At 35.7% G+C, this 16564-nt stretch overlaps 1 protein-coding gene across 1 annotated transcript in view; it reads left to right on the forward strand.

Annotated features, from left to right (window-relative positions):
• Nucleotides 1–3861: 3861 nt before the first annotated feature.
• Nucleotides 3862–16564, forward strand: part of LOC5577368 (GRAM domain-containing protein 2B) — a 139221-nt gene continuing 126518 nt past the window's right edge. Inside the window, exons 1-2 of the mRNA XM_021851585.1 lie at nt 3862–4123; nt 14881–14964. Of these exons, the coding sequence (XP_021707277.1) occupies nt 4086–4123; nt 14881–14964 (122 nt within the window). The 5' untranslated portion in view covers nt 3862–4085. The remainder of the gene's footprint in view (nt 4124–14880; nt 14965–16564) is intronic.

A 16564-nucleotide genomic window follows, 5' to 3' on the forward strand; every position in this document is an offset into this window, starting at 1 on the left:
CCATTTTGCAACTTGTTGCTTAAATAACTATTGTAGCTGTCGAACAAATGAACAACGTAGCGAAAGACAATAGTTTTCTAACATAACTAAAACTTGAGATACATAAGTTAGAAATATTTGATGCTCACCAGCGCCTCCTAGTGACAATTTTTTAAGTCAAGCAGACATGCAAGTTATAATAACCCATGATTCAATGAGCAACTTTGCTTTCACCATTCTTCTAAAATCTAAATACTCAGTATCTTGGAATATAGAACAACATAACTAATATTTAAGCTCCATATAGTTACATTTTCTAAGTCTAAGTTCTAAGATAGCGCTAGTCATGCGGTGCACACTAGGGCAGATCGCTGTTTTCGGCGGCCAAAACCTCTAGTACTTTAGATATAAACCCTAGAGGTTTGGTGTCTTGGACAAAGTATTTTGGAATAACTTATACTACATTTTGACATATTCAGATTTGATCTAGATAAGTGAAAACTGATGCAGATCAGTTTTATCTTTTGATAGGAGCGTCCTAGCAAAAAACTTTCTTCTGCAAAGTTGTTCATTGAGGCATTTTTAACATTTCTTCGGAAGACACTTACACTCTATCACTGACGTGGACTACGATGTATGACAATTTAGTAAAACAGTCAAAAATCGATTTTGATCATTTTTTCATACAAAAAAAAAATTTAAAAATATTTTGTCATCAAGTATTAGAAGCTTAACTATAACAAAGTAAATTTACATCATTTACAAGCAAAATTTTCAGATTTAATTATGTTTTTGGTAAAAACAGTCTAAAAATAGTGTTTTACAAAATCCAGGATAACTCATGGAGCGGCAGATGGTGGCAGCTAATTTTTTGTATACGACTAGTCAAGAACATAAGTTTCATTGTCACGAAAAAAGAAAAGTGGGCCACGTGGGGCTTTTTTGTTGTGCTGGTTTGAAAATTTGATGAAAATATGTTAAAAAAAACTTATATTTGAGAAACTTTTCATGAATTTATATTTTTCAAATGTATTTCTGTATGTATGTAATGTATTTCCAATAAACTTTTAAACGGAATTCAAGATAATTTGTCCCATATGTGTATCTACCTATCTATCCTCTGATTTTTATTAGAGTAATAGTATTGTGTAATAAAAGCCATCTTATACGATACCAGTTTGTTGACGAGTGGCTGTTTCTACTATTTGATAGAAACATGTTTGTCTTTGAGATAATGGTTAAAAAAGGATTATAATAATGTACTTCATAGCTACAAACGCGTCTTTCCTTAGAGGATGCGTTTTGCCCCCAGGTACCCTATGTAATTTTTTTTAGTAAAACTCAATTAAATTTGCTCATCAGAACTGCAGAAAAATTGGAAATCCATATATATATATTTCGTGTAGTTACAGCAATTTGAATTTGGAGTCAATATTGTTGTTTGTGTCTAGGGGTCGCACAGACAACGTACTATTTCCATGAAAATTGAACTATTTTTAAAGATAATTGAAAAAAAAAATCTTGCGCAAATAACAAAAATGCTCGGAAACTCATCAAAGTGTTAAGAGGAAAATAACCATCATCGTTTTACAAATTTTGGAAACCAGTTTTTTCGCTCAAAATTAAATAATGTTCAAGATAATCTATCATTTTACTGCACTTGCTGTCTATAATGCGATGATAGATTTTCATGAGGATTTATTTAAATTTGAACGAAAAAACTGGTTTTTCATTCTTGATGATTGCTGATGGCTGAATGATGAATTCTTCAGCCTTAAAAATAATCACAAATTGGTTCACTAACTACGTTACAGCCCCGTCACACAGACACAGACAAAAGGTTGATAAATTGTGTACACTTTGTCCCTTTGGCTGGATTTGTGAAGCGATTCTACGCATATTAAACATAATTTCCTAAAAAACTGTTTAATAATGACAATTCTAAATCATCCAAAATGAAAAATTCACATCTTATAATAAAAAGAAGTTAGGAAAACTTGTTAATGTTGCAAAATTGAAAAGCCATAGACACACTCACAAAACACATTGAAAGTGCGCAAATACTTTGCGAAAAATTTATATAAGTTTATATGCTCGAAAGGTTTTGAAATTGGAGGGTGGACATATGCGCAAAAGTTTTATGCTTTTTCAATATTGAATGAAGTTATTAAAAAAAATGAATACAATTTTGGTACCGTAAAATGAGGTGGTGAGAGATGAAAACAGTTCTACTTAAACTTTGAGAAACTTTGTGTTAATAATGAAACAGCTCTACTATGCTTTCGGCGTGTATATTAAGTTGTGTCTACAATGATGACGATACCATGACAGAATCCTGATAAAATATTTTGAGAAAGATTAATAGCACCAAAACTATTCCCAAATAAGAGAATCATTCCTATTTCCAAACATTTATTAAATGTGATCTAACGCATTTGAAAAATACTAATAAGGCAATTCATATTAACATCAAAACGAGTTTATCTAATTGCATAATTCGAGTTTATTTCTGTTATGTTCATTTAATTTCATTTAATATATCAATTTTACTTCACGTAACAAGCCAAAAGTATATTGAAAAATATAACGGTCTGTACCGAATGAGCCTGACTGACATGTTTTTCTCAATACTGTTCCTTAGTTATGAAAACAAATGTTTTGAGTCCATGAAATTCGAACCAAAATATCTCGCATCCACAATACTTTTAACTCAATTAGGCACTATCACACAATGTAGCTTATACTTTTCCGAACGAATCAAGCATTTCAGATAACTGATATATTGACTATCTGCGATCCTATGACTTGTCAAACTTGATAGAGTAGTTCAACTCCCACCCCCTCCTATCCTTAACAACTCGTTTTACGGTATATAAAATATATAAAATTGACTGAGAAATAAAACATATTTTTTTAAATGTTTTGTGAAAAGCTTTTCTTGGATTCATAAACAAAAAGTGCAGCAATACATATAAATCATAAAAAAATGTCACAGAAAACCGATAATTCTAAATATATGAAAAAGACAATTTACACCGCCTTCAGCTGAATCTGAGCTGAGTGGGCTTCGTGGCCTTGTGGTTAGCGGCGTCAGTCGTCTAGGCATATTGTGCCACGGAGTGTGGGTTCGATTCCCGCTTCAGTCGGTGGAAACTTTTCGTCAAACGAAAAAATCATCGCTGGGCTACTGGGTGTTTCGTGTTGTCCGTTGCCTAATGTTAGTGATCGTTCAGTCTGTGCAGCCTATGTGCTGAAGACGGTGTAAATTGTCTTTTTAATCCTGCACAGACTGAGCAATCACTAACATTAGGCAACGGAAATAGATGAAAAAACTACCGCTCTTATCATATTTCCCAACGTTTTGTGATGTCAGCATGTGGTATACTATTAGCAATGTTCAAAAACAACAGCAAGATTTTTTTTTTAAATTTGAAATTAAGGCCACACATTTGCTCTAATTACTCTTCTGCGCGACGTGAGAGCGCAGCAAAGGGAAAACCGAAAATACTTTTCCGGCCAAACTCACCCACAGCATCGGATCGGAAACGACGCAAAGCGGAAGAGGCGAGCATAATGTGTCAAACTCATAATTTACATACCTACCCACTATACGGTTTTCGTAGTTTGGTCCTCATTCAGCCAATGCAATACGGGCGCAAGTTTAGTTGGAGTGCGGAAGGCGGCGGGTTTGCATTGCAGTTTCATGCAAGTTTGGTCGTGAGCGCAGTCGAATGGTCTTTCAATAGAGAAGAGCGAGGTGTTTTTTTTAATGTACTGTGCAGCTTTTCCCTATATGATGCTTTATTCTTCGTAACGTGGTGTTTTTTTTCTTTTATTTTATTATTATGTGTGCCTTCTTTTGCAGAGTTATCCTTCTGCTTCCAAAGAATCATTGTAGATTGGTGTGTCGAAATATAAACATGGTTCTGCCGCAATGTCCGGTGGGTTGTCCTGTCGCGGAGCGAGTTCTAGGTCGATACCAAGTTCAGTTCAATTCCTTGCACAAATTAAGTAACAAGTGTAACGGAAATAGCGAACAGTGCTAGTGATTGTTTCATGTGTGTATTTTGTTAACGAGAAAGTTTGATAAAACGGAAGTGAACACTATGTTGCGGAAGAATCGCAGTCTCGCCGATCTCAAAGGGTGCGTTTAAAAGTCTAGTGTGTTTTCAAGCCGGCCGGAATTGCATCACAATGCATTCCATACATCTCATTACATAATTATTTTGAGGATTATACTGGAGAACATCGATTTTCTATGCATAACATACTCTGGAAGAAAGAGTGTAGGAGAATGACCTAGTTTTCAGTGACTATGCTACCGGCGACGTGTTAATACTAAAAAAAGACGCACGTGGTATTTACGTTACCGCATACGAATGTAGGGTCTCCTAATTAAAATAATTGCCTGAAAAAATCTACACGGAAAAAAATCGGTTGCCGGATTCATGAACAAAAAGTCATGAATTCATAAAATTTTATGTTTCATGATATCATGACTAAAAGTCATGAAATCGTGAGTATTATGCAAGAATTTGTATGCTCAGGGCGTTACACAAATCTAACTGTCACTTTCTTCATCTTAGTCAACGCGTCTCATGGCGATCGGTGATTTTTTCTAGTAGTTTTGTTTTTGAAAAAGTTTAAATTGAAGACACTGCTCTGCGGTACCTTGCCATCGTATCGATGACATTCTTGGCGAGATTTCCGTAAGTTCCCACGTTGTGTCACGACACAATCAATCTGCCGGAGCTGTTAGATGTTCCAAAATATATATAAGTATACTTACAAGCCTTCATCAGGATTTTGCAGAACCGGGCAATGTTTGACTTTGAGCGAAGATTTCGCTTCACAAATTCGTCGGCGATTTTAACTGCTCGGATGTGATTCCTTCCCTATGTCCTATAGCAGAGCAGCTCAAAAAAAGCCTTCGGCAGCCGGATGTTCCAGTTCACTTTCCATATCCACAGTATTGTTAAGGAGTGTTCCATTACTCATGCAATCCACCAGCATTTTGTGAGCCCAGGGACCATTTGTCAAATCAATTGATATTCGAAATAATATTTTGCGTACAAACCTAAGCACTGAATGTTCGCGTTCCTGCTAAAGATTTGGCACTCGTTAGGTTAACGATTGTGGAATGTGTTCGCGGTTTATTACGAAACTACCGGCGCAAAAGTCGCAACGATTTTAATTTTCATTGCATTTGTTTACCAATAGCAAATATAAATTGGGATTTAAATTGACGTATAATGTTCCGTTTTCATGAAATTAGTTCATGATTCAGGGATTCTGCTTCATAATTTCATGACTCAATTTTCCACTTTTCAGCACCAAAATCGGAATCATAAATGAAAGCCATCTAAATACATGAATAGTGCTTTTGTTTTCATGAACTTTGTTCATGACATCAGATCCTGCTTCATGATATCATGACCGAAATTGCCACTTTTCGTATCAAAAATAGGAATCATAAATGACAGATGACTAAATCCATGAATAGCGCTTATGTTTCCATGAATTTTATTCATGGTTCCAGCATACATGCTTCATGATTTGAGGATTCCAGCTGACATTTTTCTTCGCTTTAAATTGAAAACGTAACGTACAGCCGGCGTTACAGTAAAATGCTTCATGATTTCATGACTTTTGGTCATGGTGTATTTTCATAACATGAAAACACACTTTCCTCCCGAAATCATGACTCATTCTCCTTATTTCGAGTGCCGCATTTTTACCCGTGTAACAGTGTTTATTAAGTCGGTATATTGTAGCTGCATTTGCAATATTCCATGCAACGCATGATGAGAATACATGGAATACTCTCTTGAACACATCTACGTTAAATCATACGTTTAGATTGATAAATCCGGAATAGTTTGCAGGCTGGATTCATTTCATATGTTAGTGGACTTTAATTTAACGCATATTAACGACGTGGGCCCTGATAGCCGTTGTATCCACAAGGATTTGGATACCGGTGGTCAATCGTGATATACAGGTGAAAATGAAGCGTTCCCACCAGTAATTATTGAAAAAAAATCAATATATTTCGCACGTATTCATGCGAAAGTATATGAATATAACATGTATCAAGTCTTGCAAGTTCATGTGGAACATTTTTGAACCACAATAATCACTTGACCGTTTGACATGTTCAGATACAGAAGGCTGAAAGTCTTGGTATGTGATCCCAGAGAACCAAGCCATATCAAATGTTGATTTCCATAATGTGTCATATAAAATAATATTGACTCGACATCCTTTCTGTTTTTTAAAGGTGTACTTTTTAAGACCAGCTTCAGAACACAGTTTCTAGTTCCAAAAGACCGAATTTTATCATTAGAAATGGGTGGTTTCTAAGTGAAATATCAAACAACACTGCTCAGCAAATTGTAGCTTGTAAAGATTGAACATCCTGAACGTATAGGGTCCATTTTGAGTTTTGTTAAGTTGGTTCCGCAATACAAACATATGTTTTTAGAAACCAATTATCTTGTGGCATATCATGAGTTTTTATATCCTGTCAATAAAGAATAAAATAATATGTTAATCAGTCCACAGTTCGGGAAATCGCTCTTCTGCGCATGTAGCAGCCAGTATTTATAGCTCAGAAATTCCGTAGGTACGATCAAGTAAAAGGTACCAGAGCCATAAGGTAGAATAATGAATATCACTTGAGATATAGTCGAAGCTCATTATAACGACAACTTTTATAACGACAAAAGCTCTCTATAGCGATATTTTTCGATTCATGAAAAATATTTCAATGTTATATATATTCTCTATAACGACTTTTATCTATTGCGACGATCCCTTCAGATGTCGTTATAACGCGCTGTCGGTAGATATGACAGTCCTTTCTCCTTTAGATTTTCTAATATCAAAAAGCCACATACACGTTACAACGAAAATTCCACAATTTTATCTTCAAATTGCTTATTTCATGGCTACAACAAAACATTAAAATCATTGGATTCATACTGCTCAACATTACATTTGACAACTTCGTCAACACTAAAGAATAATTTCGTCCATCGCAAAATATAGCACAAAAGAACAACAATTTAGTTCAACTCAAATTGGCAATTTAACCATAAATAAAATTGGCAAAATCGCCACCTCAAAGAAAAACGATAATCACCAACATACGTTTCCATGCACCTCATCGCCACTTTTATATCATGTAAATGAAGAATAAACTAACATGTTAACCTCTCTACCGGCAGCTTATATTTTTACCACAATAAAAATATTCAAACCTCGATAACTTTTTTGTTATTTTTTCACTAGTTCTTTTGAGTTTTTTAAAACTCTTCTAGTTTAAGAATCCATGTCGATATCTGTCATTGGTGACTGGTTTTAAAGATATTCAGATGTTCCTTGGGGGACCGACGTTTTCCATACAAAATGTCTTTGGCTGCCATTTTGTTTTACGTCAACTTATAAAATGTAAATAAAATTTGGGCTATACAAAACTATATGATAAGGAGCTACTATGAAAGAATCATACAAATTGGTTAAGTATTTTAGGAGATATCTGAAAATACGATATAATGTTATTTGAAGTTTTCAAGATCTTTATTCGGCCAGCGTGGTACCAGACACATAAATGATCATTACTCAAAGTCTGCTGCACCAAATTGCTTCATTTTTTCACAGCATACTCTCATTAATGTGTTAATCCGAAGAGTTAATATCCCAATACGATGAAAATTCTGAAGCCTGAGGTATTTACGTGAGTTATGGCTACGCGTCGGTCTCCCAAGAAATTTCGGAATATCTCAGTATACAGTTGACAAATGATCAATATCTACACAGATCCTAAGAGTTTTTTGAGAACTAGTGAAAAATGATGCAAAAATATAAAGAAACAAAAAAGTTATTGAAGTTTGAATATTTTTATTGCAGTAAAAAATTAAGCTGTCGGTAGAGGGGTTAATCAGTCCACAGTCCAGGAAAAATCTCTTCTGGGCCTGTAGCAGCCAGTATTTATAGCTCAGAAATTCCGTAGGTACGATCAAGTAAAAGGTACCATAGCCATAAGGTAGAATAATGAATATCACTTGAGATAGGTAGATATATAAATTATAATTGTTTTGTAAAGGTAAATCTATCGAAGGCGAAATAAGACTTTTTAAGATACGGTCGAACATTATCCAGCAAGCCAGGTTTAGTAACAAGGTTCTACTTTTTAAGCAGTGTTGTGAAAAACTCAAATTCCATAATGCTCACTCATGATTGAAATTTCTCATGCGTGAGTTGTCAATCACGCAACTCAGCAGTCAAAATATAATTATTAAGTTTGCTCATCCGTTTGACTCATTATCTCGTTTTGCACCATTTACTCACACAAGGCAATGACTTCTTGTCAGTATTCCAAAACTTTTCGAGTCAATTGTCAACGAAAAAATATTTCTTCAAATCAAAAATACAATTACTGACACACAACACGGTTTCTTTAAAGGTCGCTCGACTTCAACAAATTTACTTCAATTTGTTGAGTATTCATTGAATGCAATGGACAATGGAAACCACGTAGAAGCTCTTTATACGGACTTTAGCAAGGCATTTGATCGCATAGACATACCAATGCTACTTTTCAAACTACAAAAAATTGGAATCGAGCCAGGACTGCTGAAATGGCTTGAATCGTATTTAACTGACCGTCAACAAATCATAAAATTCAAAGGAAAAAACTCAAAACCAATTCAAGTCACTTCGGGTGTCCCTCAAGGCTCTCATTTGGGACCTCTTCTATTTATTATGTACGTTAACGATATTTCCTTCATTTTCAATAAACTCAAAGTGTTAATTTATGCCGATGACATGAAGCTCTATCTGGAAATAAGAAATGAAGAAGACACCAATGTATTCCGCAATGAAATAGAAAAATTCTACACATGGTGCAAAAAAAGCCTAGTAGAACTAAATGTAAAAAATGCAATCTAATATCATTTAGCAGAAAAAGAACAACACCACGCATTTCAATTGCATTAGGAAATCAAAATGTGGAAAAATGTGAAAGAGTAATGGAATTGGGAGTAATCTTAGACTCTAAACTTTCTTTCGTAGGCCACTACAATATAATAATCCACAGGGCTAATAACATGCTAGGGTTCATAAAACGTTTCTGCTACAACTTCCATGACCTATACACAATTAAAACTCTATATATTGCATATGTAAGATCGATCATGGAATACTGCAGCTTTGTATGGTCTCCTTTCTCAATCACACACGAAGAAAGATTAGAATCTGTACAAAAACAATTTCTACTATATGCTCTTCGTAAATTAGGTTGGGGCTAGGGGCCCAGATAGCCGTAGCGGTAAACGCGCAGCTATTCAGCAAGACCAAGCTGAGGGTCGTGGGTTCGAATCCCACCAGTCGAGGATCTTTTCGGGTTGGAAACTTTCTCGACTCCCAAGGCATATAGTATCATCGTACCTGCCACACGATATACAAATGCAAAAATGGTCAATTGGTAAAGAAAGCTCTTAGTTAATAACTGTGGAAGTGCTCATAAGAACACTAAGCTGAGAAGCAGGCTTTGTCCCAGTTGGGAAGTAACGCCAGAAAGAAGAAGAAGAAGAAATTAGGTTGGACATCATTTCCACTTCCACCCTACAAAGCACGCTGCATGCTTATTGACATACAAACTTTGAAAGAGCGGCGTGAAATCGCATGGGTTTCATTTGTAAATGATATCGTTTCGCAACGTATTAGTTCTACAAAAATTTTATCAAAATTAAATTTCTATATTCCTTCTAGGCAACTACGAAATCGTAGCTTATTTATGACAAATCATCATCGAACAAATTATACCAAAAAATGGGCCTCTAAATCAAATGATGGCCATTTACAATCAACATTGCGAAACTATTGACTTTACCATGTCTCGGCAAAATCTAAAAACATACTTCAAATCCATTCGAAATCGCAACACATAAAATAAAACATAATGAACTTTACGTTACTAACACTACATTTTTTTCATTTTTTTAATAAATTTCGTAATTTATACTAGCATTAAGAAATAAAAAGATGTATATGTAACATGTACTAGTCTACGTCGGTTGACGAAATAAATAAATAAATAAATAAATAAACATGCTATATTTATACATTTTCATATACATGCATTAGAAATATATTAAATTTTATCAATTGGTGGAATAGCAGGTGAACACTAAATTTCCGGCCGTTTGTCAGGTTCCGTTCCCAGATTCTGAAAACCAGCCGATGCAGACAGGTGGCCAATCTCTCCGAGTACATTTTGATAAGTTCAACTTTAATACCATCCTTACCAGCCGCATAATTGTTCTTGAGGTTGGTTTCCTTCATGTACCTTGTTGACTTAGTCATTACCTACGTATCTTTCAGGTGTTCATCGTAGTTCTGCTTCCACCTTTCGATCACCTTACGCCTGTCCGTCAAGACGCTTCAGGACCTACACATTTTGGCTCGCGGCACGAAGCCTTTTCGGAACACGTTAAGCTTATCGTAGAACCTTCACAGTTCTTGTGAACGACATAGCTGCCGATGCAACTAATGATTCGGAGAACTCCATAGTTCACTTTTGGTATAAATCTAGTTCCTTAGAAAATTTTGGCTGATTGAGAAGGCATTCTCAGAAGAGTAACTCATTACTCATCAACAGCTAGAAAGTTCGGAACAAGTTTGAATTGAACTTCTTCATACTTAAAGGTGAATATCATTCTCTGTAAGTAAATTAAACGAACTTATTCTAAACTTTAAAGTTCTATTAATTGTTAAAAAGTGAGCTGATTGAGCCATAACATGCTCTTTTATCCGTACTTTTGATTACTTGGGTCTCGGCATTCCAGGCTGCGCTCTTTGACCCGAAATAAGTGGCTTTACTGGCTGCTTTCGTTTTCTTTCATACACACTTAATTCATTTTGCCGAGGCCGGCCAAAATAATTGCTGAGATTCCAGTGAAAATCTTGGTATTAATACAAGTTCAAAGTGTCGATTGCACTGCAAAATGACCCAAATCAACCCAACTTTCAAAATGTGACGAAGAGATTGGTAATCTGTTGCCGAAATTCTCGTCACGCCGTTATCGAAACTCGGCAAAGGTTTATTGTTTTTTGTGGATGACGAATAAGAAGAATAAGTACACATTATCCATTTTTATGAAAAAACTTATTTATTATCAATATTAGAGATTACTCCAATACAAATGTATGAAGTACCACCACTGCGAACATTTTATTCATCCCTCAATCCGGAATATATTCTTCTGTCTGAAGTGGATTTTGCCCGCTGCCTCAATGACAAAACGAACAATTTCCTGAAAATATAATTAAACTACCTTAAAGTATTGCTGACCAGACTGAATTAGGATGACCATATCCTTGAGATTAAAAATTAGGTCATTTTGTTATTTTCACAATTTTCTTGTGTAAATTCCATTTTTTCTCAAGTTTTGAACATGACTCGAATTCCGTAAACCAGGTGAAGATAAATCGAAGCCAAATTTTTAAGAGCACAAATTTAAAAAACCAAACAACACTCTGCGCTGAAAATTTGAACGATAGGTTGCTTCCAGCGAGTGATATATCGATCAAATTTTCAGCTCAAATGGTTGTCTAGTTCTCCAAATCTGTGCTCCTAAACATCCAAGATTAGGCTTCTATGCATCTTCACCTTAAAATTACATCATGCATCTAGTCAGGAATCTATCAACAGGAATCCTTTAAAAAATTACCGAGGGCCTCTAAACATTCATTTATCTTATGAGTTCAGGAAATCCAGCACAAATCTCGTCAGCGAGATGCTTTTGAAAGAAGTCTGCTTTGTCAAGATCTCGCCAGGATATCACTAAGAATGTTCAAAACAGCATAATCATTAGCGTCACATGAACTCAAACCTAGAGGGGGCTTGACCCATTCGATAAAATAAAATCCCCAAGTAAGATGCGACCTTAGCATAAGAGATATATTTTTCTAGGGGGGACTTGAACTTTTCTAGGGGGGGCTTAGACCCCCCTAGCCCCCCCGTATTTACGCCAATGAGCATAATAGTGTCGAAAGTATGTTTCATAGAATCTTAAAAAAAAATCGAAATCCGCTTTGAGTCTTTTTTGGGGTTTTATTAAACATCATGCATAGAAATGCTGCTTGAATTATTCAAGTCATAATTTCACAAACAATCTGCTAAGAATCTTTTTATAAGTTTCACAAACAAGCTTCCGTTTAGTTTTCATTGAGATCTCGTGATAATTCGCTAAGGATCTCGCTAGAAATTAATGAAAAGTACTACAAAAACATTTTTTTTGAGAAATCTGAAAAAAATCTTCACAGAAAATCAGTTTTTTTCAATATGATTCTGAGAGACATTCGTTAAGGATCTTTCTAGAAACTCCTGTAGTTTCAGTTTTATGTTTGTATGATATGCTGAAACTAATCAGAGAGCTCTTTCATTCTGATAGTGAAGGAATATTGTGTTTTAGTACCAGCCCAAATAAATTTATTAAAAACATCAGAATCGTCAAACATCAACTGAAACTGAAGGTGTTGTGATTCAATATGAAACGCATCTAAATTTTTCTAAATGATAGAATACGAAATGTGAACCATAAAACTGAATAGATCAGTTTTGGAAACAATTGTACGACATAATCACAATTTTCTAAATAATTACATGAATACTTACATGTAGTCGTCCTCTACAATGCGCATTTCTACGTCTTTAACATATCAAGCACGTGTTGGTTGCAGCACTTCAAATTTTCGATTTTGACAGATGCGCTTTGCCGAAACTCAGTGAAAATGCCTGTTTGCCGATGGTTGTGGTAAAATAGCTTACTGAATCTCAGTTATTCACCTAAAAAAATTCATTCAGTTTTACCGAAATGAAATTCCACAATTAAGTGTGCATCGTTCTACATTTTGTTCAGAGCTCTGCAATTCCACTTTCCATAAGTTTCCAATCGCCGTTATGTTAAAATCGCGGTGGTCTTAGTCGATTTTTCTAATCCGTATTTACTATTTGCGTTGTCGATCCTGTGCGTTTGAATGTTTGCGACTGGCTTGCCTGAATTTACCAAATAGATTATTCATTCAACCCGAAATCTCTAGATGTTCTCTCTTTTTTTAGAATGTTGCCAAAAATATAGAACTTAATCTACCCACTGACGGTAGTTTGAATTATTAAAAGACAATTAACACCGTCTTCAGCCATAGGCTGCACAGACTGAACATAACTAACATTATACAACGGATACACGGAACGACCAGTGGACCAGTGAAGAATTTTTCGTATGACGAAAAGTTTTCTCCGACTGGGGCGGGAATCGAACCCACACTCCGTAGCACAATACGCCTAAACGACTGACGCCTCTAACCACACGGCTACGAAGCCCACAACAAGCCAAATTAGGTTAAATACATGTATGTAATGCTTGAGTCAAAAGAATTATATTTTACAAATTTGAGTAAATTTTTCTAATGGATTCAAAGGCAATTTCATCTGGAAATTTAGCCTTTTTTTTGGGTTATTGGGTTTAACTATGGTTTTGCATTGAGGTTTCTTCCGTGTGTGCTTGTTTGGTGCAGACATCTAGCTACTTCATTCGAGGTCAAGCCGAGGCAGGCGTCGGTACCTTTACGTTGTCAACTACAGAGGTATTTGAGCGTAGTTTAACCAGTTACAGGTAGGGTAAATTGCTTATTGTTGGACGGTTTAAAATGTTGCTAATTATTGAACAGTTTGTGTATTTCTTATGGCGTGTTCAACATTTTAGCCGTTCAACGTTTGGTGAATTACCCTAATGGTCACAGTAGATATTAACATCATGATAGATCCTGAAGCCGATAAGGTCGGTGGAGTGCCGTCCATCTTTCAAAACATGACCGAATTGTGATTCAGTTCATTGTGGTGATCTCTATGTGTCAAAGATGGCAGCATCAATTAGCCATAAGCAGTTCTTGTTCGTCAGCTGCTTGGTTCTGAAGTTTCCAGTCTAGGTTCTGGCCAACTGAGCGTTAAAGTCTTGAAATCATCAGTGCTGAGAACGTCGATAAAGCTGAAATATAATGTCATACTTTTGATCCTCAATCTCACATTGAACGTTAGAATAGCAGTTATTGCAAGCCTGATATTTTAAAGGTGATGAACTGAAACCTGTGCTTCTTGATGTTTCCGACTTATAAAAGTAATATCAAGGAGCCTTCCTTAACCGAGTGGTTAGAGTCCGCGTCTACAAATCAAAGCCATGCTGAAGGTGTCTGGGTTCGATTCCCCGTCGGTCCAGAATCTTTTCGAAATGGAAATTTCCTTGACTTCCCTGGGAATAGAGTATTATTGTACCTGCCACACGATATACGAGTGCGAAAATGGCAACTTTGGCGAAGAAAGCTCTCAGTTAATAACTGTGGAAGTGCTCATATGAACACTAAGCTGAGAAGCAAGCTCTGTCCCAGTTGGGACGTTAACGCCAAGAAGAAGAAGAAGACGATAATTTCTTCCCTGTAATCCAATTCTCCCATTTGATAAATATTAATACAGTCAACTCTCCATAACTCGATATTCAAAAGACCATCAAATTTGGGAGATATCGAGTTATAGAATACAAATCAAGTGCAACTGCGGTCCAAGGGACCAACTAGGTAGCCACAAAAAAAAACAACTTTTACGATAGTTCTTCAACTCGATAGACGAAGAAATGAAATATCAAGTAAGGAAGAGTTAACAGTAGTCTCTGACTCATATAGCCTGTTTTTTAAATCCATTATTTCTAGATCTGCGTCAATATAATTGCGTAATTACACTGTAAATTAACAATTGAGATCTCGCTCACATCTTCCATCGTTATAAATTAGCCGAATGAATCATAAGGATTTATGAAAAATCTGCCTTTTTCTTGATTCCAGATCTCCTCGCAAAGGTATCGCACGGGGTTTTCCCGGACGCGGGGGCATTGTCGCGGCTGAGTGCGTCCGGCTGGATATCGAAGGGTAAGTTTGACGCGTGTATCAAACTAATAACCGTAACATCCCCGTCACAATCATGCGGTGTGGTGTCACAAAATTCATATCTCCGCAAAACACTTGTGTCTGACGACGCTCAATTCGCTTATCAGGTGCCGTGGCCTACACAATGGTAGATGAATGAGCTGTTCAAACCAGGTGTTCGGCGATCACGAAATCCCATAAGGTGATAAATAGGTCTGATAACAGCAGGTTTCCCAGCAGAAAATCCAATTCTCACACCTGGTTTTCTTTATTTTTATTGCAATTTACTTTATAAAGCCTTGGGCCATGTGAATGACCACAATAAAAGCTAGAAACGTGAGAATACACTTTCGATTGTAGAAATGATAGCACTATAAAATAAAATGAATATCAATCATGCACTATGAAACCATCGAGGAAAACCATTTTATAAACTTAACATAAGTCATGACGAGAAATCAATTATAGACTACGAAAAAGTCAGAGTACTACCAACGAGTACCGAGTACCCGTTGAAAGCAACAAAGGGGTGTAAGTGACATTTTGGTCGGTTTTATATTTTTCTTCGCAGAAGAAGAGTTTTGTGGTATTAAAATAATTTCAAACCTGTTTTTCCGTTAATTACATGGAAAATAAAAGGAATTCCAGAAAAAAATAAAAAAAATCGTATTTTTAAAACTCTTGTAAAAACTTGAAATTTATTGTTGATATTGTTGATCGAAAATAAAAATTTGGCTATTAGAGGGTTAAGTAAGAGCCGGATCCTATTCTTGGCACTTTTGATTCACTTCGGCAGCGGAGTTTTTTGAAAGCAACAAAGCTCATATTTGACCACAATATGTATCGTACTAAAGCGCTTCTTATTGCAAAGTTTCAGACAATTCGGCCGAGACAAACCTCCCATGCTAAAGTGAATCATGGAAGGGCCCAAGTGGTTCTGCACCCTATACTGAAAATTTCTACTGTTTTCAAGTTTTCCAATGGTTTCAACAGAAAAAAACCTTTTTGGCAGAAAATGAGCTTGTTTTTGGCTCTCATACACTCTTTTGCTTCTAAATGGGGTCTGAAAATGAATGTTTTTGAAATCAAACAATAAGCATTGAGTCTTAATTTAAGAATCAAATTCGCACCTAATATCTTTTCTACAGTCCTACATTAAGGGACTTTCAAAAGGGCGACCTAAAGATAATATCAAAATGTTATTCCAGGAACTACTGAGCCATATCATAATTTGATGTTTGCAGATCTAATGAATATTTTGCTGATATTGGTTTTATCTTACAACAACTAAATATGTTCGCGCAAATATGTAGTATGTAGGATGTAAATCCAAAAGCTCTACTATTTTACTGTGAAATCACAATGTAGGAATGAATCTCGACCAAACTAAATTAGATATGCAAAAGGTATTGCCGGAATAAGTTTTCGATATCATCTTCAGATCTATAATTTCTTATATCTAACAAATTAATATGCATAACTTTTAGATATACCTATCAATATTTGATATTACTAAGCATTTTTGCCTGCCCGGGTTGCTACTCCGTGATTGACCAGGACAATCAAAGTTGCACAGAGATTCAATGAATGGTTTCTGTGATTA

Source organism: Aedes aegypti, chromosome 3 (genome assembly GCF_002204515.2).
Source record: "Aedes aegypti strain LVP_AGWG chromosome 3, AaegL5.0 Primary Assembly, whole genome shotgun sequence".
Lineage (NCBI taxonomy): Eukaryota > Metazoa > Arthropoda > Insecta > Diptera > Culicidae > Aedes > Aedes aegypti.